This window comes from Phoca vitulina, unplaced genomic scaffold (assembly GCF_004348235.1).
Source record: "Phoca vitulina isolate PV1807 unplaced genomic scaffold, GSC_HSeal_1.0 scaffold50, whole genome shotgun sequence".
Taxonomy (NCBI): Eukaryota; Metazoa; Chordata; class Mammalia; order Carnivora; family Phocidae; genus Phoca; species Phoca vitulina.
The window spans coordinates 589,219-611,054 of record NW_022589753.1 but is presented as its reverse complement, the minus strand read 5'-3'; the positions used below and the strand labels follow the sequence as shown (position 1 = coordinate 611,054).

Sequence of the window (21,836 nt, the reverse complement as noted above, 5' to 3'; positions counted from 1 at the left end):
CCTTCGGGGCAGGGGAGGTGGCGGACAGGCCCTGCTCCAGGACGTAGGAGGGCGAGGCCGCCCCAGATTGGACGACACCGTGGGGCTGGCCTTCCACCAGGGCCGGCCTGCGAGAACCGTCGGGGGCGGGGCCTCGCGGAGGCGGGAGGCGGGGGGGGGGGGGGGGGGGGGACGGGCTTGCCCAAGCGGGTCTGGGCCGGGGTTGGGGGGGGCCTGGCCCGGGGGGGGGGGGGGGGGGGGGGCGGAATCCAAGCGGGCGCGTCCGCGCGTGCGCACCCCGCGTGCGCTTCGGTCGCGGAGCGGCCTTCGGCGGTCTCTCCTGCAAATGGGCTCCGTGGTCTAGCGTCCCCGTCCCCGTCCCCGCCACCTGTGATCGCGCGCCGAGGCCCGCGAGGGGTCGTCGCCGAGGTGAGGACCCGGGCGGCGCGGGAGTCGAGTCGAGGGGCCCGAGGGGGCTCGCCGCGGCTGGGGGGACCGACCGACTGGCGGACGGAAGGCCGGACGGCCGGGGGCGCGGGGTGGGGGCGGGCCGGGCCGGCGGGTTCCCGGAGCCCCAGGTCCGCGGCCCGGCGCACAAAGCGCCTTTGTTGCGCCCGCGCCGCCGGTTCGGGCCGGTTGGCGCCGCCCGCGACCTGCGAGACCGCCCCGGCCGGCCGGGCCTCCGCCCCCACTCGGTAAATCAACCCGGCGGCCCTGACCCCGGCGTCTGGATGGGGGGGGACAGCCCGAGTGGGGAACGCCCTTCCCGAGCGGCATTGGTGACCGGAGGGGCACCCCGACCCCTGCGTGCGCAGGTCTCCACCAGCCCGCAAGCGACGGCATGGCAGCCATCCCCTCCAGCGGCTCGCTCGTGGCCACCCACGACTATTACCGGCGTGAGTAAGCCCCTCGCCCCTGCCCTGCAGGTCTTCTCTGGGAGGGGGGAGGGCTGCCGAGGACCCGTGGCTCTGCCTAGCCGGCGCCTGGCCCGGTGGACAGGGCAGGCCGCTCGGTGCCCTGCGGAGCTGACCAGGCCTCTCTTCTCCAGGCCGCCTGGGCTCCACTTCCAGTAACAGCTCCTGCGGAAGTGCGGAGTATGCTGGGGAAGCCATCCCTCACCACCCGGGTGAGTGCAGCTCCACTCCCCTTTGGTGCGGGGCACCATCGGGGCATCCCCCCAGGAGCGGGCAGCAGCACCACGACCCCACTTTGTTCCTCCCAGGTCTCCCCAAGGCCGACCCGGGTCACTGGTGGGCAAGCTTCTTCTTCGGGAAGTCCACTCTCCCGTTCATGGCTACAGTGTTGGAGTCCCCAGAACGGTGAGGACACATTCCTGGGGGCCAGCATGGGACATGGGGGCAGGTGGAAGCCGCCTCTGACCACAAGCTCTCCCCCAGCTCGGAATCTCCCCAGACCTCCCCTGGCACGATCATCTGCGACTTGGCTCTGGAAGCCATGAGGAAGCAGCCTGGTGGCCAGCCTGGCAAAACCAACACAGGGCCGTCATCCTGAGTGGCCACCGCAAGGCTTCAGGAGGCGCTAGGCTCAGCCCCTCCCTCCCCTTCCCTCCCTTCCCCATAGACTAGGCAGGCTGCCGCAAGCAGAAGCAATTGGGTTCTTTTATATCAAAATAGCAAAACACCCAAAAGGAAGTTGAGAGGATCCTACTCTTTACTCTCCAAGCCACATGCAAGCCTTCCTCACACCCTGGAACCATGTGCCTTGCACCAAGTGGAAAATAAACTCCAAGCAGCCAGTAGCCCCGATGGTGTACGTGAGCTGTGTGCCCCCCGGGCCTGCATGCCCCCCGGCCTGCGGTCAAAGTCACCAAATCTTTCTCAACCTCATTTCTTGGCGGGGGCGGGGAGTTGACCTTGCCCCCTGGGCCTTCCTGGGGCCCCTCACTGGGGAGCCACCTCTCAGGTCTGGCCCAGGTTCACGCGGGCGGCAACTTCAGCGAGTATGGGGCCTTGGCACCTGAGAAGGTGGGGTGCCTTGCCGTTTTGGGGAGCCTGGGAGAGCAGGCAGTTTTGGAGTTGGACAGGAAGCCTCCTGGGCAGCCACTGAGGTTTGAGTCCTCAGACTTGGCCCCTGGCCACTGGGGAAAGCTGGGCCTCTGCCTGTGGGTTCAGGAGTCGCCCCCCACCCCGGCCGCCCATTTTGGCCACACCAGGGAGGGCAGGGAGGGCAGAGGACCAAGGCTGGCCCAGCTGGTGTGGAGCAGTTCCCTGGGCCACGCTGTCTCCAGGTGCCTTCCTAGAATGGCGTGGCCTCTTGTAGTCCATTGTAGGACACACTCTGGGCACAGGGACCCGAAATTAACGCTGAGTGGTAAGGGGGATGGGGTCGTTCCAGAGGGGCCTTCTCACCCCAGGTAACCCGGCTTTGGACACATCCAACCAGGGACCTGGGGAGGGTGTGGCCGTGCCACCCTTTACCGGGCTCCCGGGGCAGGCGTGACAGGGGGGCTGGTAGTGCCCACACACTCTTACTGCTCAGCAGGGGTTAACCCAGGTCCGCTGGTCAGGAGGGCAGCTTAGTGAGGGGTGGATGGGGGCTTAGTGTGAGGTTAGGGGGCCCGGTCTCGGCTCCTGCCCTTCCCTCTGTGGGGGGCTGTAAATAGCTGCACATGTCCAATCCAAGGCTTCACGAGCCTGTGTCCCCCGAGGGTTGCAGCCACCGTCCTGTGCGCCCCGGTTGTGTCCAGGCAGAAGGCTCTTCCCACCTCCAGAGGGACCCAGAGTGGGGGGAGGTGCCCCAGAGGATAGCCTGAGCACTACCCAGCCTACCCAGTGTCCAGATGAGTCCCCCAGGGCTCCTGTGGGCAGCTGCTGATGACCATGGCAGGAAGACGGGGATAGTCCCTAGCCCTCGGTAGGGGAGAGCAGTGCCCCACCAGCAAACAGCCCATCTTCACGGAGTCCTGGGAAGTCCATGTTCCCTCCCAAGTCAGGAGACGGGCACGGGCCAGGTGGCATAGGGTGAGCCCAGCCAAAGCCCGGGTCCCTCCCGTGCCCCGCCTGGGGAAGCTGAGCCCTGGTCCTGACTGAGCTGGTGGGTTTTGGGTCAGCACCAGCAGCAGGGATCTCCCTTTAGAAGGGGGGTGGCCAGGCTCCTGGAGGGTTCCAGAGTTGGAGTTGGCTGTGGTGGGCCCTGGCACTTTGCAGGAGCTGGTGTCTTAGAAGGGGCCGACGGGAGGACGGGTAGTCCCCACCCCCAGGCTGCAGAGGGCATGCTTCCCCTGCTCCAGGACAGGGCCGGCCCACGGCTGGACGAGCGCTATCCCCCAGGTGTCCAGCCTGGTTCTGGGAGCTGTCCGCACCTTCAGTCTGCCCGTCCTGATGGGACGTCCAGGACGGCACCCGGGCCCATCTTCACAGGACCTGGCCTGGTGGCCTCCGTGGCCGCAGCGAGAGGGTGTCACACTCAGGGCGGGTTCTCGTACCTGCTGATACTGGAGAGCTTCTCCCGCAGGGCTTTGAAGCAGGGCCTGTGCTTGGGGTCCCTGTGCCAGCACGAGAGCATCAGCCTGTGTGCGGCGGGCGGGCACTCCGGGGGGGCAGGGCATGCGGTAGCCTGAGTTCACCCTCAGGAAGGCCTCGTGGTTGGACATGCCTGTGGTGGGGCGGCCAGAGGAGCTGCAGGGGCTGGAAGCTGGTGCCCACCTAGCCTCCCCTCGCCCCTGGGAAGCCACACTGCCATCTGCCGCCCTCCCAGGAAGCCCTGGGCCGAGCTCCTGACGCCCCTGGAGGGCTGCCCCTGGGAGGCCGGCTGGGGCAAGTGCCAAGTCCAGGTGACAGCACCCTCCTGCCCCGCCCACCACTGGGGACGCTGTCAGGGGCCCGGTACCTGGATAGGGCACCTGACCCCTGCTGAAAATCTCATGGAGAAGAATCCCGAAGGACCAGACGTCAGATTTGATGGAGTAAAGCCCTCGGGAGAGGGCCTCGGGGGCGGTCCGCTTGTAGGGGATGTTGTGGTCGTGGGAAAGGTAGACATCCTGCAAGCGGACACGTGCGGGTGGGCATCGGCGGCTGCCCTCACCCCTCCCACCCCAGCCGCGCGGACAGGGCCTGGGGTTCTCGTGGGCCAGTGCAGCCGGGCACTGATGACCGCCACTAGAGGGAGGTGCAGCTTTCCCTCCGATTCCGGGGGGGGGGGGGGGCCGGGACGGGGGGGGGGGGGGGGGGGGAGGGGGGGGGGGGGCCCCGCCGCGGGGGGGGGGGGGGGGGGGGGGGGGAGGTGGGCCGAGCTGGCAGGTCAGGGCCAGGGTAAGCGAGGACCCGCCCTGATGGTGTCCGAGTCGCGCAGGTGGGCCGGCGTGAGCACGCGCACGGTGTGGCTGCTGCGGAGCAGCCTGCAGGTCTGCTCATGCCACAGGCTCGCAGAGCTGCCCAGCTCCCCCTGGACACGCTCGGAAGGGCTGGAAGAGTCACGCTTGGCCTGCCTTCCCGCCTGGCCTGCCCCGCCGCTGGCCCGAGTGGATGAGGGAAACGCCTCTCGAGAAGCATCCGGCGTATGATGAGGAAGGAACTGCAGTGTCAGGACAGCCGCCCGGGGGCGAAGGGCCCTGGACGCAGCCCCCAGTGCCCCACGCGCCTGAGCGGAGGGCGCGGGCCCCAGAGGGTGAGAACAGCTGGAAGAAGCAGTCAAGCCGTTGTGGCCCGGGTCCGCTCCAGGAGCAGACCAGTGACGTCGTGGCTTTCAAGAACTTGGAAACAGCTCTGGGGGGCACGTGATGACTGTAGGGCATCCCCGTTAAGTGTCGAAAGTGTGATTGCGGCTATTTTTATTTGGGGTCCTTGTAGAGATCCTGAAGTGGGCGCACGGGGACTCGGGTCTAACTGCGTGGAAGAAGGCTGGGGGGCTGGTAGGGGCCGATGGGGGCAGGGGGCTCAGGACACCATTCCGTCCACTCTGTCTCCTGTGTGGGGGGCGGCTGGGGGGATGTTTGCCCTGAGCTCAGGAAGCGCCCCCGGCCTCTGCCCTCACTGCATACCCAAGGCAAGCTGCCATGAATGAGCGAGCACAGGGCACTCTCCTCCCCCCGCCCCGGCCCCCATGCAGCCTCCCTTTCCTCCCGCAGCCCCTGCAAGTGCTGACCACCCCCCTTCCAGCCTCAGAGCCCTCTGGGAAGCCTCTGCCCCCCATCGGGGTACGGCTCCACAGCCCTGCATCTTGCCCTCCAGCTTCCTGTCCCTGCTCAACCGGTCTCCCCGAGGGCGAGGGCAAGGGGAAGGGCAAGGCCGAGGGCGCGCAAGCCCCCCGGGAACCCTCGCTCCAGGTGCAGAGGATGCCCTGCACCCCCCTCATGCCCCGGGCCATACCTTGATGAGCCTGGCTAGCCCAAAGTCCCCCACTTTGCAGATGTTGTTGGCCCCCACGAGGATGTTCCTGGCAGCCAGGTCCTGGTGGATGTAATTCTGTGACTGCAGGGAGCACATGCCCTCAGCCACCTGTGACGCGAAGTCTCCCAGCTCTGAGACGGGCAGGGATGTCTCGTCGGAGTCTGCGGGGCCGGGGAGCCGCGGTCAGAGGAGCTCTGCATCCCGCCGGGCTCGGGGACCGGGCCGGGGCAGCCGCCTGACTCTCATTGGCCCAGTGGGCCCGCCACAGCCCTTCCGGGAGGCAGTCACAGGTTAGAGCCGAAGTGCAGCTCGTACGCACCTTTGCCCCCAATCTCCTTTCTGGGAATCTGCACTAAAGCGAGAGGAACATCTACACAGTCGAAAACCTCAGGTTCAACACCAGGTAACTGGCTGAATGGGCACAGCTCGTGGACGTGGTCTGCGCTGGTGCGCCGTCCGGAAGAACCTCTGATGAGGGGACCTGGCTGCAGTGATCAGACTCGCTGTGAAAGAGGCTGTGTTCGGTGTTCCAATGTCGCCATGTAAAAATCTGCCCGGCACACGTACCCTGGATGTCGCGTTCCTGCAGCACTCACTCGGCGCCACTTGAGCCCCTGTGACATGGGGCTGCGTCCGCGCCGCGGCACCTCGGCCAGCTAGCCCCGATTGTTTGGTTTGGGTGTTACATGAAATAATAGGCCCTGGGACAGGTGATGGGGTCTGTGAGTCCGTGAGACCCATCGTGTGTGTTCAGTGTGCGTGTAGGAGGGGGTGTGCACGCGGGTGGAAGTGTTCACGCACATCCAGACACCGCGAGGAGGGCCAGCGCCTTCCAGAGAGACAAGCAGAGCCAGGCCTGCATGTTCCGGAAGCTGGGGGGTGGGTGGGCCTCGCCTGGCATTGGAATAAAATGGCCTCAGTTAACTGTGCATGTAGGAATTATAGCCGTTCTCGTCTTATTTGTACTTCTCTGTGTTTTCTCCAGTCCTACAATGAATAGATGGGACATTTACCACAAGATGTTTTAATCCTTTCTCAAGCAGGGCCCGGCCGACAAAGGCGTCAAAGCTCCGTGGTGGCCTGTGCCTGGTACGGGGGCGACGTGGGTTTTCTCTTTCTTTGTGCAAGTTTCCCCCGCCCTCCCACAAGCACGGGTCACTTGGATCCCCGGGCAAGGAACCCCGAGTGCAGCCCACCGGCTGGCTCACCCCACGGCAGCTCCAGCAGGCTCCCCTTGGGCGTGAGCTCCGTGACGACGTACACGGGGTCCCCCACGGATGCCACGGCGTGCAGCCCCAGGACATGCTTGTGTCGCAGCTTCTTCGTGGCCTGGATCTCCGACTGGAACGTGTGCTGGTGCAGGAGGTCATCTGCGGGGGCAGGCGGCCTCGGTGGGTGCGGCCCCAGTCCCGGCTTCCCCCACCCACCTGCACGCAGCAGCTGCTCAGGATGTGCGGGCGCCCCCACCCCCGGGATGCCACGGCACCAGGGCCACGGGCCACAGGAAGGGGACGCTGTGCCCACCACCTGCTCTTGCCCCACACCAAGCATCACGATTGCCAACGCCTGCCCAAGCCCGAAGTGAAGCAGAACATCTCCCAAGTGTGTTCCCGTGAGCCCCCGATTCCTGGAGTGGGGCGTCCAAAGCCCTAGTGGGTTTATAGGAAATTTTAGTTAAATCTTTAAAAATTTCTAGTGATCTGTTTATTTTAATGGATTTCCATTTACATTAAGGATTTAAAACTCCCCTTTTAAATAAATGCATTTAGCTGAAAACATAGACGTCGAAGGGAAAATGCCCTCTGAATGCTGTTGTAGACGCCGCACGCGGTGCACACTGGGCCAGCGTGTAGCACACGGGACCGCCACCCCACGAGCGAGGCCAGGAGTCCCTGTTGGGTCCCTGGCCCAGGCCCCACTCACCTCGAGCAATCACCTTAATAGCCACTTGGACGCGGTCTTTCCAGAGGCCTTCGAAGACCTCCCCAAAGTACCCAGACCCCAGCTTCCTGCAGAGCGTGAACTCCTCCCGCGGTGTCTCCCAGTCTTCACGGTGGGGCAGGGGCTCGGGCTCGTGCTGGAGGGACACGCAGGGGCACAGGGCAGGGGTGCTGTCCCCATCCCCTAGCCCACCCTTCAGGACCTGCCCACTCCGACCCCAGGACGGGGAGCCCCTACTCTATCCTCAAATGTAGGGCAATGTTTTTTTGTGAGGTCCCAGGGTCCAGCATGTGGCCAGGCTTTCCCAGGAGCTGCCCCCACCACGGCTGCCCTCTGCAGTATCCTGCAAACACCCTCACAGCCCGCTGCAGGGTTTTGGCTACGTGAGGCTCGGTGACGCTGGGGATGCTGTGATGTTGGCTGAGTGCCACTCGGACAAAACTTTGGGCCAGAGGGACGCAGGACATGGCAGGAGCATAGCTGACCTCTCCCTGGCCCAGGGGCGAGAGCGACCTGGCAAAGGCAGGCACATCCCACCCCACCCGCCTGCTCCCACGCCCAGCTCTGTAGGACCACAGCGTCCAGGACAGCGAGAGTCCCTGGGGCCAGGTGTCCCCGAGGCCCCGCCAGCCAGTGGGCGCATCAGGACCCACACCCACCCTGTGGAGGAGAGGGGGCCACAGGCGGGCAGAGGACGAGCAGGGGCAGCAGGGCACGGTCAGCCGCAGGCCGTGGGACGGGCTCTGGGCTTTGTGGTGCTCCAGGAGCTCGGCCAGGCCGGGGAAGGACGCAGCCTCGCTGAGGTGCAGCCGGCCATCGCGCCACCAGATCCTGTAATGCCTCACGGCCTGTCTGTCCCGCACTGCAGGGGGGTGGGGGGAGAGCCCGGTGGACGCGGGCATGCAGTCCCGGCCCCTGCCCTCAGAGGGGCGCTCGCGGGCCAGGCATCCCGCCCCGCGGCGTGTCTCCTAGCGAAGTAAGAAAACCCAGAGCCGGCAGGACCCCAGGGACAAGCCGCCCACTGGAGGGAAGGCTGGGCCGGGTTGCAGCAGACGGACGGAGGGGGACGGGCCGGGGGGACGGGCCAGGGGCAAGGAGCCCCGAGGCCAAGTGCGGGTGGGGCCACAGACTGGGGAGAAGGTGTGGGAGGCCGTACCTGAGAGAACATAGTCAGCGCCCAGCTTCTCACTGACCCGGACCAGGAAGGCCCCTGGCTCGATGCCCTCGGCCTGCAGCCGATGCAGGGCTTCCGAGCGCGAGATGCGCCCAAAGAACCACCTGAGGGGCGGGGGCGGTCCTGAGCCTGCGCCGACCTTCAACCCATGCCCTCTGACCCCATGTCCTCCCACCTGCCCGCCCTGAATCCCAGCCCCCTCACCTGACCCCAGCTGCTCTCCGATACTGTCCCTGGCCAGAGGCCACTTCGTTGCCCATCAGAGACCCCAAATGTCCCAAATGGCCAGTCTGGACACCAGGAAAGGCCTTAGTGACCCAGAGGGGTGCAGGCACCTGCCACCACCCTGCCCAGGGTGTCCCCTGTCCGTAGAGTCGGAGCCGCTCCTGTCCCAGAGACACCACTTATCCCGAGTGGGACCACATTGTTCTGTGACCGGGCCACAGATGCTCTGCTCGAGGACCGGGGGACCTGCGCTTCGGCAGGCTCTGCACGCGCATGCTCACACAGACCCACACACACACGTGCTCACACGAACCAGTGCCAGGGCACGGCCAAGCCCGGACTGCAGGGTGGGGCTGCCAGATCCCCTGGTGACTTCCGCTGCCGGCTGCCCTGCCCTTGGTCCCTATTCCTTCAGGCGTCACTGGAACAGAAGCCCCCCCACCACACGGAGCCCTGTGAGGGTCACGCCCCACCCTGACCGATTTAGCACATCTTGAATCTCATTTGCTCACCACTCCAAGCACCCTGCCTCCTTCCTGCTTTTCAAATGCGCTAGGTTCTCGGGACCTCAGGGCCTTTGCACCCGCCGTGCCCAGCTCTGCACTTCCCTGTCCTTGGACCGTGCCGTCTATGAATGCACTGCGTGTCTCCCTGCACGCGTTCACCATGCTACTCCTCCCGCGTTCAGGATCGCCGGACCACAGGCGGGCAGCGGAGTCTCTCCTGCTGGACCCTCCCGGCCCAGAGCTCAGAGGAGTGAGCTCAGGTGGCCTGCACACGCCCACACCAGGCTGCCCCTTGTGGTCCAAGCTTCCTGGGCAGCCCCTTGGGACCAACCACCACCTCCAGGATCCTCCTTACCAGTGACGGGGCAGCCTGCAGCCCACGCCCAGACGGGCATGTCGCAATGACCTTCCTGCTCCCTCTAACTAGATCACACATCTGGTTTTGGCTGTTTGGAAGGTGAGAGAAGCTTTGCTCCCCAAAAGGCCCAGTCCCTGCCTCAGATTCCTATGCAGCTGGCCACCCAGAAGCCCACTGTGGACCCTTCTGTCCTCTCTGGGTCCTGGCACCACAAAGTGACCGTGGGGGAGTCCAGGGGAGGAGCCACGTACCCACAGATGTCCCACCGCAAAAGCCTAGTCAGCTCTCCTGGGACCAGGGTGGTGGGGTTCAGCCCCAACTAGGGGCACCGGGAGGCAGAGTCACGTGTCCCCTATCCTCATTGGCCTACAGGAAGCCGGCCCAGCATCCCGCCCCTTCCCAGAGCCCAGCCACAGAGCTCTGTCCCAAGGACTGCCCTGCCCTGAGCCCTTGAGGGGCCTCAGGGCGCAGGGAGTGGGGGCACCTTGGGGTGACCCATGAGGGCCATAGGGACACTCACGGCTCAGACTCTACCATCTCCTTCTCGGCCAGGTAGTTGTGGGGCACGTAGGCCTCGACCAGGGCCCTGCCCGCCACATCCAGCGATGTGGCCCACCACCACTCCTCCTCCTTCCTGGCCACGTGGAACAGATCCCCTGCCCGGAAGCTCAGCTCCTCATCCATCCGGGCCTCGAAGTCCCAGAGGCCCACGTACTGGGGGCCCGGGTGAGCCTGGCCCTGGGATACCATGGCAGGTGCAGCGGCAGGACTGGCCTCCCGGCCTCACCACCTGTCACTAGGCAGGCTGCAGCACCACCCGTGGCTGGGAGCACTGGGTGGGTGGGGCCACCCCTGACAGGCCATCTCCACCCAGCCGAGGAGCTGGCCCACTTCCCCGTGATGAGGCGGCCAAGCCAGGCCAGCCACACCGGCACCCACAGGGTGGCCTCTCCCTGAGCTGCCCAAACACCCAGGGCTCCACCCTGACGGCCCAGCAGCTCCCACCTGCCCTCCTAGCCACTGAGGCCAGGTCAGTCTGGGTACCGCTCTTGCCCACCTACTCCGGGACGTGTGCCCACCACGTGGACGAGGGTAGGACTGAGTAACTGGTCAGACAGGGCCTTCCTGGGGTCCAGTTTAGCGGTGGGGGCTCAGGTGTGAGTGGAACCCAGGTGGGAGGGGGACAGGAGGGACGGAGGCCTGTGGGTAAGTCACCCCTGCCCACCCCGCGGGGACCTCGGGGACGGAGCCGGGCCAGGGGGACAGTGAGCTCTCACAGGGCTGCTGCTGGAGGCCCAGGTGCCCGCTGCCTTCCCCTCCCTAACCGGGAGGCTCTCAGCCACACTGCCCACCGCCAACCCCTGTGGGGAGCTGCGGGGAGCTGGGGTGACTGCAGCCGTCCTAGACGCTGGCCTCCAAGGGACCGGAAAAGGTGGGCAGGTGCTAGAAAGAGGGAGCCCACATGGAGGCCGTGGGGTGGGGGGCAGGAGGGGCCACAGCAGAGAAGGAAGAGCCCTGAGGGGAGGTGGGGACCAGGGAGTGAAGGGGGCTCAGGCTGAGTGCCATCCGCCCTCGGCCACCACGTCTGAGAGGGTGCGGGGACTCTGCCCCATGACGGGAGCCCCAGGAGGACAACAACCGGGGGGTCGTGTACTAAGCCTGATGTATGGGCACGACTCCCCCCATGAGGAGCGTGTATTACTCAGTAAGTTCACAACCATTCTGGCAGCCCCGTTCAGTGCTGACCAGGGTGGGGAAGGGGCCAGGGAGCCGAGCAGAGGGCAGGGCTAGGCCGGGGAGCCCGGGGCTCCAAGGCGTCCCTGCTGCGTGTCCGGCCCTCACTGTGGGAAAGCACGCTCCCGGCACCCCTGCCCTCGGGCCCGGCCATGAGCTCACGCCCAGGGGCCTTGGGGTGTCTCTCAGGCAGACACCCAGGCTTGTGCCCGCCAACACCAGGAAGCAGGACAGCACTGAGACGGAAAGTCCCCCGCCTTCCTGGAGGCTCCAGAGCAGCAAACCCGCTCGGCCTGTGGCTGATGAGACACGCTAGGAATGCACCAGTGACCCCCACGCGCACCCGCCTCTGGTCCCAAGCCCAGCACACCCCTTCCCTCAGCGCCGGCTGCCCAGCCCCGCACCACACTGACCTGCCGCTGTGTCAGGAGGTGTCCAGTTCCGTCTCTCACCAGGAGGCCCCTCAGCCCTCCCAGGGCAGGACGGAGGCATCCAGGCTGCAGGCCAAGCCCTGCTGCTCCCACCAGCCCCCCGGGTGGGGGCTGGCCCAAGCCTGGCACCCAAGGCTCCAAGGGGCCCCTGCCCTCTCCCAGCTCAGCCCTGCCCCACACCCAGGCCGATCTGGGGGGCTCGAGCCTACCTCCTCCCTCTGTGCTGCCCTCGCCTGTGGTGACCTCAGCACCCTCTCCTCCAGGAAGCCCCCCACCACTCCAGCCCTGCACAGCCTCTGTGCCGAGTGTGGGCTCCCGGGTCCCCCCTGCACCAGCCCGTGGGCAGGGCCTGTGGTCCGTGGGGAGGAGCTAACGGGCCTCAGCAGGTGCGGAGCTGACCCTAAACTGTGCATAGAGGAATGTTCCCTCCAGGGGACAAGGAACAGAGGGCAGCTTTGCATGCCTCTGCCCTTCCGTCCCACAAGCCTTCTGGGGTCACAGGAGGCTGGGGGATGAGGACCCTGAACACAGACCACACCCGCCTGGTCCCTTGCCCCTCCGGTCCATCTCGTGGCAACTGGAGCTGGTGGGGTGAGTGAGAACCAGCTTGTCCCACCCAGCTCCTCATTCAGTGATGCCAACAGCGGCTTGAAGTCAGCCCTGGAGGGAGCAGGCTGCTTCCTTCTCCCCAGGGAGCTGGTTGTGACCCAGCTGCCCGCACACCGTGGCAGCTGGCCCCACCCCTGCTTGACCCTGCGCAGCCCGCACCCAGGACCCTGAACCACTGAGACAGACTCTGCCTCCCTGACCTCTGCCCCGCCCCAGAGAAGGACCCCGACCGTCTCCCACCCCCAGAAACGGCCACACAGCCTCACCTGCCCGTGGCCCCACCCAGCCCTCCCCTCCCTCACTTCAGTCGCTGCCCCAGGGACACGGAGTGGGCTGTTCACCCCTGCAGCCTGCAGAGGTCATGCTTCCTGTGGGAACAGGGTCCCCTGGGGCGGGGGCCCGGGCCACAGGGGCCAGCTCTGCCTCGATGAGCCAGCTGGCGGGCCACCCCGTCAGCTCCAGCTCCGGTTCCGGGTCTGGGGGCCGCGGCCCATGTGCGACGCGTGTCTGGGCGTGTGTCTGAACCAGTCACCGCGTATTTATTCAGCACATGGGTCTTACACAGGCAGCCGGTGTGCCCAGCCCGTGCCGCATCGGCCCCGTGCCCGGGGTCTGCCTTCCCAGCATCGGCCACGGGGGACTTGGCAGAAAACTGGGGAGCCCTGTCTCTGGCTCTCGGCCCTGGGAGGAGTCGGGGCTGCCCGGGGCCACAGGTGTGGGCAGGGGGCCGTGGACCAGGCTCAGGGCTTCTCTGTCCAGCAAATCCCCGAGGCCAGAACCCATACAGGTCCCACCCCGACTGCTATGCCGAGATCTTCCCTGGCCAGGGACACCTGCCCCTTCTGAGTGGGTGTCTGCGTGTGTCTGTCTTCCGCGCACACGTGTGTGCTGGTCAGCACGCGTGTCAGGGTGCGAGGCCCACAACCAGAGGCCGTTCCAGGCCGCTGGCACCCCTGCACGGGTCGACAGCCAGCATCATCCTGGGGGGACACGCCGGGCAGGGAGGAGTGGCCCCAGCCCCTGTGTCCAGCGCCCCAGGTCACGTGTGGGCAGGGGCGAGGCGCCTATGGGCCGCATTCAGCTTCTTCTGCAGCGTCGCGAAGGCCGGCCGCTCCTCGGGGCTGCCCTTCCAGCACTCCAACATGAGCGTGTAGATCTCCGCCGGGCAGGAGGCTGGGCGCGGCAGCCGGTACCCTCGTGTGACCTGCTGCAGGGTCTCGTGGTTGCTCAGTCCTGCAGAGGGGCAATGAGAGGGGCTGGGCAGGGCAGCCTCGCTTCTGCGTGGGGGTCACGGTAGACACCTCCCCCCAGCTCCTGGCCAGACCCTGCCCAGCAGGTGGTCTGGAGGCGTGGCGCCCCTTCCGGGACCCCCGAGCAGGGTGTGCCTCCTCCCTCAGACCACACAGGCCTGGTGGAGGCCTTGCCTCCTCCCTCAGGCTCCCTTGCAGCCCACCTTCATAGGGACACTGGCCATAGGTGAAGACCTCATAGAGGAGAACTCCAAAGGACCAGACGTCCGACTTCTGGGAGTAGATGCGGTAGTTGGCTGCCTCGGGTGCCGTCCACTTGACAGGGATCTTGGAGCCACTGCTTGGGGAGTAGATGTCATCCTGGGTGAGGGGAGACCAGTGGTGGGTGGATGGAGTGGCACCCTCCCCTCCCAGCCACGGCGGGGTCAGGGGTCCCAGCCCCGAACTGACCTTGAGCAGCCGGGCCAGGCCAAAGTCAGCCACCTTGCATGCCAGGTCATCGCCCACGAGCACGTTCCTGGCCGCGAGGTCGCGGTGCACGATGCGCCGGTCCTCCAGGTAGCTCATGCCCTCAGCCACCTGGCAGGCAAAGCTCAGCAGGAGAGGCAGGCCCACGGCCCGCCCCTCAGGGCCTGTGGGGCAAGGCGGACACTCAGGGGGGCGGGGGTCTGCACCGTCACTTCCCTCCGTGCCTCAGTGTCCTCGCCCCAAAGATGGGGTGGCCCAGGCTGCAGGGGGCACCGTGCTGTGCAGTGACCACTCAGGGAGGCTGCTCCTGGGCAACCCGGCCTGGGCCCCCAGGAGAGACCAGACCCAGGGGAGGTGCACAGGGCTGGCGACACGGATGCGCCCGACCCCACTGCACTCAGCTCAGCCTGGAACCGCGAGGCTCTGACTGCCCCCCTCCACAAGGCACAGGACTGGCCCAGGCCCGGGCCCGAACCCACTGCTGGCCAGAGCCCGCAGCAACCCTCTGGGCCTCAGACGGTCAAGCCTGGTGCAACATCAAAGGCCTGTGCCGAGAAGGGGGCCAGGAGGTCACGGCTGTGCATGGAAGCCTGGGTCACCCAGACGGCTACCGGCCGGCGGGGGCACCCACTCACTCCCCAGGAAGGCCTGCAGGCTGCCCTTGCGCATGAGCTCGGTGACGATGTACACGGGCTGGCCCGTGGAGCACACAGCGTGCAGCCGGATGAGACGCTCATGCTTCAGGCTCTTGAGTGTCTGGATCTCCTTGCTGAGGTCTGCGAGCTTCATGTAGGCTGCAGGAGAGGGCACGGCTCCAGGACCTGCCCACACCACCCTGGCGCTGCCCCAGGGCTCCAGAGGTCAGAGGGCAGGGCGGGCAGGGGCCAGCAGGCCTCACCCACCTGACTTAATGACCTTGACCGCCACTGGTGTGGAGCCAAGCCACAGGGCTTCCCACACCTCCCCGAAGTAGCCTTCACCCAGTTTCCTCCGCAGGGCAAACTCGGAGTGAGGCCGCTCCCACTCGTCCTGCTGGGGGAGCTTCTGAGGGGGTGGGGGGCACTCCGTACCTCTGCTTGCTGCTCCCTGGAAGGGGGGGGGCAGTGTCTCTGGGAGCGCCAGGCCTGCAGCCGCTCGGCCAGGCCGAGGCCAGGGGAGCCAGGTGCGGACCTCCAGAAGCCTGGCCCCACTCGCTTCTGGACCTAAGTGGCACATTTGCTGGAGGTGGACACCCACCCACGAATAGTCATTACAGCCCCAGCCAGGCTGTCATTAGCAACCGGAGGAACTGGATTGCTGCCCCCGGCAGGACCGCTCGTGCCCACGGCCCAGGCGAGCGTCCCCTCCTCCAGCTTCCGCCTGCGGCAGGTGCGGCCCCTCCCCAGACGCCTCCCCAAGCTTGCGCCCAGCCCTCACGGCCCCTCTGCAGGGCTGGGTCTGGGACTGGGGGGACCCTACAGGTCTCACCACACCCCCAGCCCCAGAAGTCCCCAGAGACGGAGATGCCCTGCCCGCCCGTGAGAGCAAACCCAACCCCAGGCAGGGCCCTGGCCGGAGTGTGGAGGTGTGGCCGGGGCCCCCAGGGCCCCCAGGCCTTTCCGGACCCCCCAGCCATGCTGGGAGCCCGGCCGGGCTGCTGCCTTGCTCACAGCCCCGGACACGTGCTGGGCAGCTGGGCGGGAGGCGCGGCCGGGGACTGGCCCACCTGGGGCACACAGGGCTGCAGCAGTGGGTTCCGGATCAGCTTCCAGTTGGCCTTGTAGTAGGCGAGGAGCTCCTCCAGGCTGTGGAAGAGGCGGCCCTTCTGCAGGTAGAGACCGTCGGCGGCCATGGAGATGCGGTAGTGGCGGACCTTGGCCTGCGCGCGCACTGGGGGTGCGCACAGGTGAGGGCCGTGTCTTGCCGCAGCCTGGCCCAGACCCTCCCAGCACCCGGGCCAGGGGAGCAGATCAGCACCACAACCTTCCCTGGGTCGCATGGGAAAGGAGGGAGTGTGGGCAGCTACAAGCCGGAGGGGCAGTGACAGGGCCCAGGGCGGGCACTCGGTGGACCCCCGGCGCGTGGATGAGTCCGAGAGTGAGTGGACCAAGGAAGGGAGGGTGAGTGAGGAGCGAGCCGTGGTGGGGGATGGGCAGGCGAGGGAACGAGGGGTGGGGGGCAGGTAGTGAGCCTGGAGGTGGACGGACCAGCAGGCGAGCGGACGCGTGAGGTGACCAGGCCTGACGTGGGGCCAGCAAAGCCTGGGGAGCCCCCACCCCAAGGCCAGTGCGGGGACAGAGGCGCGAGCGGCCGTCCGGTACCAGATAGCGAGTAGTCCCCGTGGCTGCTCTCACTGGGCCGAATGAGGAAGGCACCCGGTGCATTGGCTGGGGACAGGAGCAGCTGCTGGGCCCCGGCGCGGCTGATGCCGCTGAAGTACCAGCTGCCAAGGGCGGGCGCGGCGGTCACCACCAGGCCCGGGCCCGAGGGACCCCTGCTCCCACGCTGCTCAGAGGCCCTGACGCCCATGCTGTTCAGGCCGCAGGCCCGAGCCCGACTCCCGCCGTCTCTCAGGGACAAGGGCCCCCAGAGCCCAGGGCAGGGGTCCTGATCCCGGGTCTGCACCCGCCCCAAGCCCTCAGTGCCCCCAGCAGTGACCTGAGACAGGTGAGACTGTCCACACACCTCAGCCAGCGATTCCCCATTAGCCCTGCTCACAGAACCAGCCAGCCCCAGCCGGGGGCTAACCTGCCAAACTCAAGACTGCTGAGCCCCTACGGGGGGGTGGTGTCTACAAGGAGCCAGGGGGCCCTGATGAGCAGCCCCCGGGCTGCAGCTGTGTGGGGAGGACCACCAGCTCCACCTGGCCAGGCACGGCCCACTTGCCCTGAGAGGTGGACAGGTGGGGCCGACAGAAGCTTGGCCAGGAAAGCCCTGGAGGAGGCAGCTGAGCCAGGCTGGGCAGGGGGTCCGGGAAGGCTGGAGGAGGCTCAAAGCATCACATGTCTGCCTCTGGGGGCCCTGCCCAGTGCAGGCAGCCTGAGCCCCTGGCCCTCTACACATACAGAGATGCTCCCTCTCTGAGCACTCGGACAGCAGGGGCTCCTAGGGGCCCACTCCTCAGTCTGAGTAGAATGCCCAGATTCCAGGAGCCCACACACCTGAGCATGGAGCAGGGCAGGGGGAGGGCCTGCTGGGCCCCCCCCCACCTGACACCCCATCTGGGCCGCAGTCCACCTGAGTCACACCCCATGCCCCTCCCTGGCTCCACATTCTTGGAAGGAAAGCGGAAAAGCTCCTGGTCCCACCCCATCGCCTGTGTCTGCTTCCCAAGGCCCAGGGAGGGGAACCCCACACCTGAGTCAGCTTCCTACCCTGGAGCCTCCTGCTTCCTGGAGATTCTGGGGACCCAGGGGCAGGAGGCCTGCTGCCTAAGGGAGAGCCTCAGTCGCTCGGGGGACAGCCCTGTGAGCATGGCCCTCGTCCACTCTGATGGGGGGAAACATGGGGTCCTGGGGGCCAGGGGGTTGGCTCTGACCCCTACCTGGGGGTGCAGGACCAGCAGTTATCCTAGAGGACCCAAAGCATGACTCAAAGTGAGTTGACACAAGGAGGGAGTGCCCTGAAAAGGGGGGACTGGGTGGATGGGCGGTGCCTGGGCAGGTGGGTGCTGCTGGAGCCTGGGGTGAGGCCAGGGCCCGGCAGGAGGGGGACAGAGATGGGCCTGCGCCTGGCACAGGCACCAACCTGGCCAGAGCCAACCCTGGGGCTGGGCTGAGGGGCGGCCAAGAGGAAAGGGCTGGAGACAGGAAGCCTGGGGCGACGGCAGACAGAGGCAGAGGCCCCAGCAGCACTAGGAGGTAAGACCAGCACGCAGGGCAGAGAAGGGTCAAGGACACGGGGACGTGGGTCCCCAAGACCAGACGTAGCTGGGCAGCAGGCTCGGGGAAAGCTGAGGAACTCAGTTCTCGACACTGATTCAGGAGCAGGAGGTACAACCCCACGAGGCTGCCGGGCTCCGTCCGCCGAGGGCCTCCTGCAGCCAGGCGCCGCCTTCTGACGCCCACCAGCTGGGAGAGCCCCCTCCCAGGACTGTGGGCGAGCGGAGAAGCTCAAGTGTCCTCATCCCAGCCCTCCCCTGGAGCCGAGGGCCGGGGATGTTCTGGGGAATCTCTCCCTGGGGTGGGGCAGTGGCTGAGATAAGATGAGAGGAGCCTCACTGTCAGGGTTGAGGGTCCTCCCCCTGCCCAGCCAGTCTGGCCCTGGGGACAGATGGCCAGGTGTCTGGGACTAATGACACTGTGCGTGCAGCCAGCCCTTTCATCTTGGGCCCAGGCAAACAGTCATTACGACCTCCTCCCGGCACCACCCCCTCTGACCCTCCCAGCCCTGCCGCTGCCGCCTCGAAGAGTGGCTCATGGGATTTGTCTTCCACTTGCAGAGTGACTGTGCGCCCCCTCCCTATCGGAATGGCTGCCTGGTCCCTCCCACCGCTCCCAGTGGGCTAGGCCTGGGGCGGGGGCCAGAGTCCCCCCAGAGGGGCCTTCCTGGGACTCGGATTTCCCATGCCACATGCAAATCCGCCAGGAGGCTGTGGGAGTGCCGAGGGGCTCCCGGGAAACGGGATGGCCTAGTGAAGTTGAGACCCAATGCTGGTCTGCAGAGGACACGTCGGGGGCTCAGGCCCAACCCAGCTGGGCACAGGACAAGAAGCCATTGTCGGGGTGAGGTCTGGGCAGCTGAGCTGTTCACCAATCACATTATGGTCTTTTCTCACCCAGACATCACCTCCATGCGTGCTGGGGCGGGGGAGGGGGGGGTTGGCATCGCTGTACCACATCTGTCTAGACATCAGGAATTGCAAAGGCCATGACATCCAGGCTGATCCAATGCATCCAGGGGAAAGACGGGGGTGGGCTGGGGGGCACAACCAGAATTTGGATCCAATGCTTGAGGCCCCTGCATCATGTCCACCACCATAGACAGAGCCCGGGTGGAGCCAGCACACGGCTGTACTAGGAGGCTACCCTGTCCCACAGACCCTAAGCCTGAGCTGAGAGGTCAGCTCTTCTCCAGGCCCTGTGGGAGAGCCTCCACTCTCTGCCTCCCTCCATGATTGCAGACTGGCAAGCCAACAGCCAGGTGTTCACGCCAGCCCGTCCCTGCCTGTGGACTCTCCCGGCCCTAGGGGTCTTGGGCATGCTGGGGGGAATGGGTGAGCTTCCCCCACCTGCATCCCCTCTCAAAACAAGCTTCTCTGGGAGCAATTCCAGGGCCATTTGTGCCCCATACTTGGCCAGTGCAGCACGGAGAGTTCTGGGTGAATGTGGACCAGTGAGGGAGCAGGTGAATGCACCTCTCGGACTCAGCATATCACCCCCTCTACCCTCTGGTCACCCCCTCATCCCTCACCGCATCTGGATGGCCTCTCTGCTCACTTATGTCCTCATCGGGAGCCCCAGGAGGATAGGGGCCATGTCTGTCTCAGTTGGAACTGCACCCAGGACCCTAGCCCCCGCCCTCCAAGCAGTGACCACTCAGCTAACGTGGAATGAGAGACCCCCAGAGTGCGCTCAATGCCAGGGCTGAATCCTTGTGTGAGAGGGATTCAGGAGGGCCTGGCTGGCTGGACCATGTCCCAAAGTGGCTGCCATGCTGGGTGCCTGGCCAGGGGCATGCATACAGGCTGTCCAGCTTCCTTGCCACTCTCCCTGACCGCTCCTGCTGGAGTCATTGCTCTTAGCCACACGGGGACACAGTCACTGGCGTCTGTCCCCCACCCCTGTGTGCTTGCTCACCGCTGCATGGCCAGGCCTGGAGGGGTCCTGGCCACAGAAGGGAGGGAGGGATGGAGGGAAGGAAGGAAAGAGGACGGCTCCTGGACATGCCATCCTGGGACTCAATCCTGCCCTTTTTCCTGACTGCCTGGGGCAGGGTGATACTCACGGGTGGTCTGAGAGCGTCTCCGGGGTGGCCTTGGCCAGGTGGGTGATGGGTACCAGCCCAGTACTGGGCGGGCCGGAGAGCCTGCGGGCAAAGATGTAGTCGCCCTCCTCCTTGAGGGCATAGAGCCTGTCCCCGCGGCTGACACTCAGCTCGGCTGAGCACCGCGCCCTGAAGTCATAGAGCGCCTGGAAGAGCTTCGTGGGCGCCGGGGGGCTGCAGGGCTCTGTGGCGGGGGGCTCTGGCTCAGCACTGGCCGCAGGGTCGGGGAACCCCGGGACGCCATCGTCTGGCGCGGCCACCGGCCAGATCTTGTCCCAGAAGAAGGACAGGAAGGTCAGCCGCTTCCTGAGGAAGGGCTCCATGCTCCCGGTCCTCAGGGCGCCGGACCCAGGGTCCCGCAGGGGAGGGGCCGCAGCGGCAGGACTGAGGACTCCGACCAGCAGAAACTGGAAGGGCCGGTGGGACGGCGAGGGTCCGAGCCTCACTGCTGGCGTCCCTGGTGGCGCAGAGTGTGGGGCTCAGGTCACTCCAGAGAACCCTCCAACAAGGCGCGCACAACTCCCCCCGCCCCCGCCCGCCTCCCGGGCTGGGGTTCAGACCAGGGTGGGGTGCAAGGTGGCCCTCCAGCCCCCCACCACACGACGGCGGCTCCTGTGTTGGCCCTCTAGAGTGTCGCCCCAACGGCTCAGAGCCGCTCTTTGGGGCTGGGCCAGGTGCGGCCCCAGGACGCGCCTCCGGGGGCGGGGCCTCGGGCTTCGGGGGCGGGGCCTCGGGGCGGGGCTGTGGGGGCGCAAGTGGGACGCGGTGGGGAAAGCGGTCAGCGCAGGTGAACCGCGCGCCCGCCCTTGACCTGAGCTTTGCCCTCAGAGAAATGGGGTTCCATGAATAGGACAGAAGAGAGCTGGATTTGTGTAGGAAACCGCCTGTTCTCGGGGCGCCTGGGGGGCTCAGTCGGTGAAGCGTCTGCCTTCCGCTCAGGTCATGATCCCGGGGTCTTTGGATGGAGCCCCGCGTCAGGCTCCCTGCGAGCCTGCTTCTCCCTCTCCCTCTGCCTGCTGCTCGCTCCCCTTGCTTCTGCTCTCTCTCTGTGTCAAATAAATAAAATCTTAAAAAAGAAAACTGCCTGTTCTTTAAATGTTGGCCAAATCTCTCAACATAAAAATCCTATGCAGGACAGGGCCTTACATGCCCACCACGAGGCTCCGCAGCAAAGGCTGGGAGCTGGGCTGGGGGCAGCCTGGGACTCTGGACAAGTGAGGTAAGCTCCCTGCACTCTGGTTGTTACGCGGTAACGTGGGACACTGGTGGTGACTGTGGGGTGCTCGGTGAGCCCCGGAAGGGCTCTGTAGGTGCCGCACCGGTGATGGGCCCATGCTTCTGGGCCACTGCAGGCCAGGAGACCCCCCACAGCCACCATGGGGGTGGGGGGAGGCTTTGACACCTGACCCCCACCTCAGGGATGGGAATGGGGGTGCCGTGGCACAGAAGGGTGGCGGGTGAGCCTGGGAGGGCCTGCGCCACCCCTCTTCCTCAGCTCCCTGGACGGGGCCAGGCCCCCTGCGCACTGAGGCTCTGCCCACTGCCAGGTCAGCCTCTGTTTCTGGGCAGGATGGAGAGAGCAGACTCTGGGGGCCCTGAGGCAGGGTCTGTGGTGGGTGGGGTCCCAGCCCCAGGCAGCCTGCATGCTCCTCCACTTGAGGGCCTCCCCCCAGCTCAGCCCCTTTAGCGCCTGGTGGTCATGATTGAGCCCATACCCCTTCTGTGAGACCCTCCTTCCAAACTCCACACTGGATCAACGCCTGGATGTGCATTCTGGGTTTGCACATGGCCAACAAACAGGTGTGACGATTGTTTGGCCAAGGAGAAGCCGGACACCCACCACCTGCTC

The 21,836-nt window shown here is 66.2% G+C and overlaps 3 protein-coding genes across 4 annotated transcripts; 1 reads left to right on the top strand and 2 right to left on the bottom strand.

Annotated features, from left to right (window-relative positions):
• The first annotated feature begins 240 nt into the window (after positions 1-240).
• PPDPF (pancreatic progenitor cell differentiation and proliferation factor) lies at positions 241-1,738 on the top strand. 2 transcript variants are annotated; one of them, XM_032387728.1, is made up of 5 exons: positions 241-408; positions 795-875; positions 1,028-1,105; positions 1,202-1,298; positions 1,377-1,738. In XM_032387728.1, the coding sequence occupies exons 2-5, from the start codon at positions 821-823 to the stop codon at positions 1,489-1,491; spliced, it is 345 nt and encodes a 114-aa protein (XP_032243619.1). In that variant the 5' UTR covers positions 241-408; positions 795-820; the 3' UTR covers positions 1,492-1,738. The 2 variants fall into 2 exon arrangements, with proteins under 2 accessions (XP_032243619.1, XP_032243620.1); XM_032387729.1 differs by having other exon boundaries at positions 725-875.
• A 103-nt stretch (positions 1,739-1,841) lies between these two features.
• PTK6 (protein tyrosine kinase 6) lies at positions 1,842-10,281 on the bottom strand. Its single transcript, XM_032387727.1, is given in 9 exon segments — positions 1,842-3,537; positions 3,539-3,594; positions 3,829-3,979; positions 5,307-5,488; positions 6,536-6,697; positions 7,251-7,404; positions 7,958-8,130; positions 8,425-8,546; positions 10,052-10,281. Coding segments are annotated over 9 exon segments (1,362 nt in total). The 3' UTR covers positions 1,842-3,405.
• Positions 10,282-13,001: 2,720 nt separating this feature from the next.
• SRMS (src-related kinase lacking C-terminal regulatory tyrosine and N-terminal myristylation sites) lies at positions 13,002-20,310 on the bottom strand. The gene is made up of 8 exons (XM_032387779.1): positions 19,949-20,310; positions 16,324-16,445; positions 15,729-15,892; positions 14,926-15,067; positions 14,659-14,817; positions 14,006-14,187; positions 13,759-13,915; positions 13,002-13,538 (listed from the first exon to the last, which is right to left on the bottom strand). The coding sequence occupies exons 1-8, from the start codon at positions 20,308-20,310 to the stop codon at positions 13,345-13,347; spliced, it is 1,482 nt and encodes a 493-aa protein (XP_032243670.1). The 3' UTR covers positions 13,002-13,344.
• Between the last annotated feature and the right edge of the window lie 1,526 nt (positions 20,311-21,836).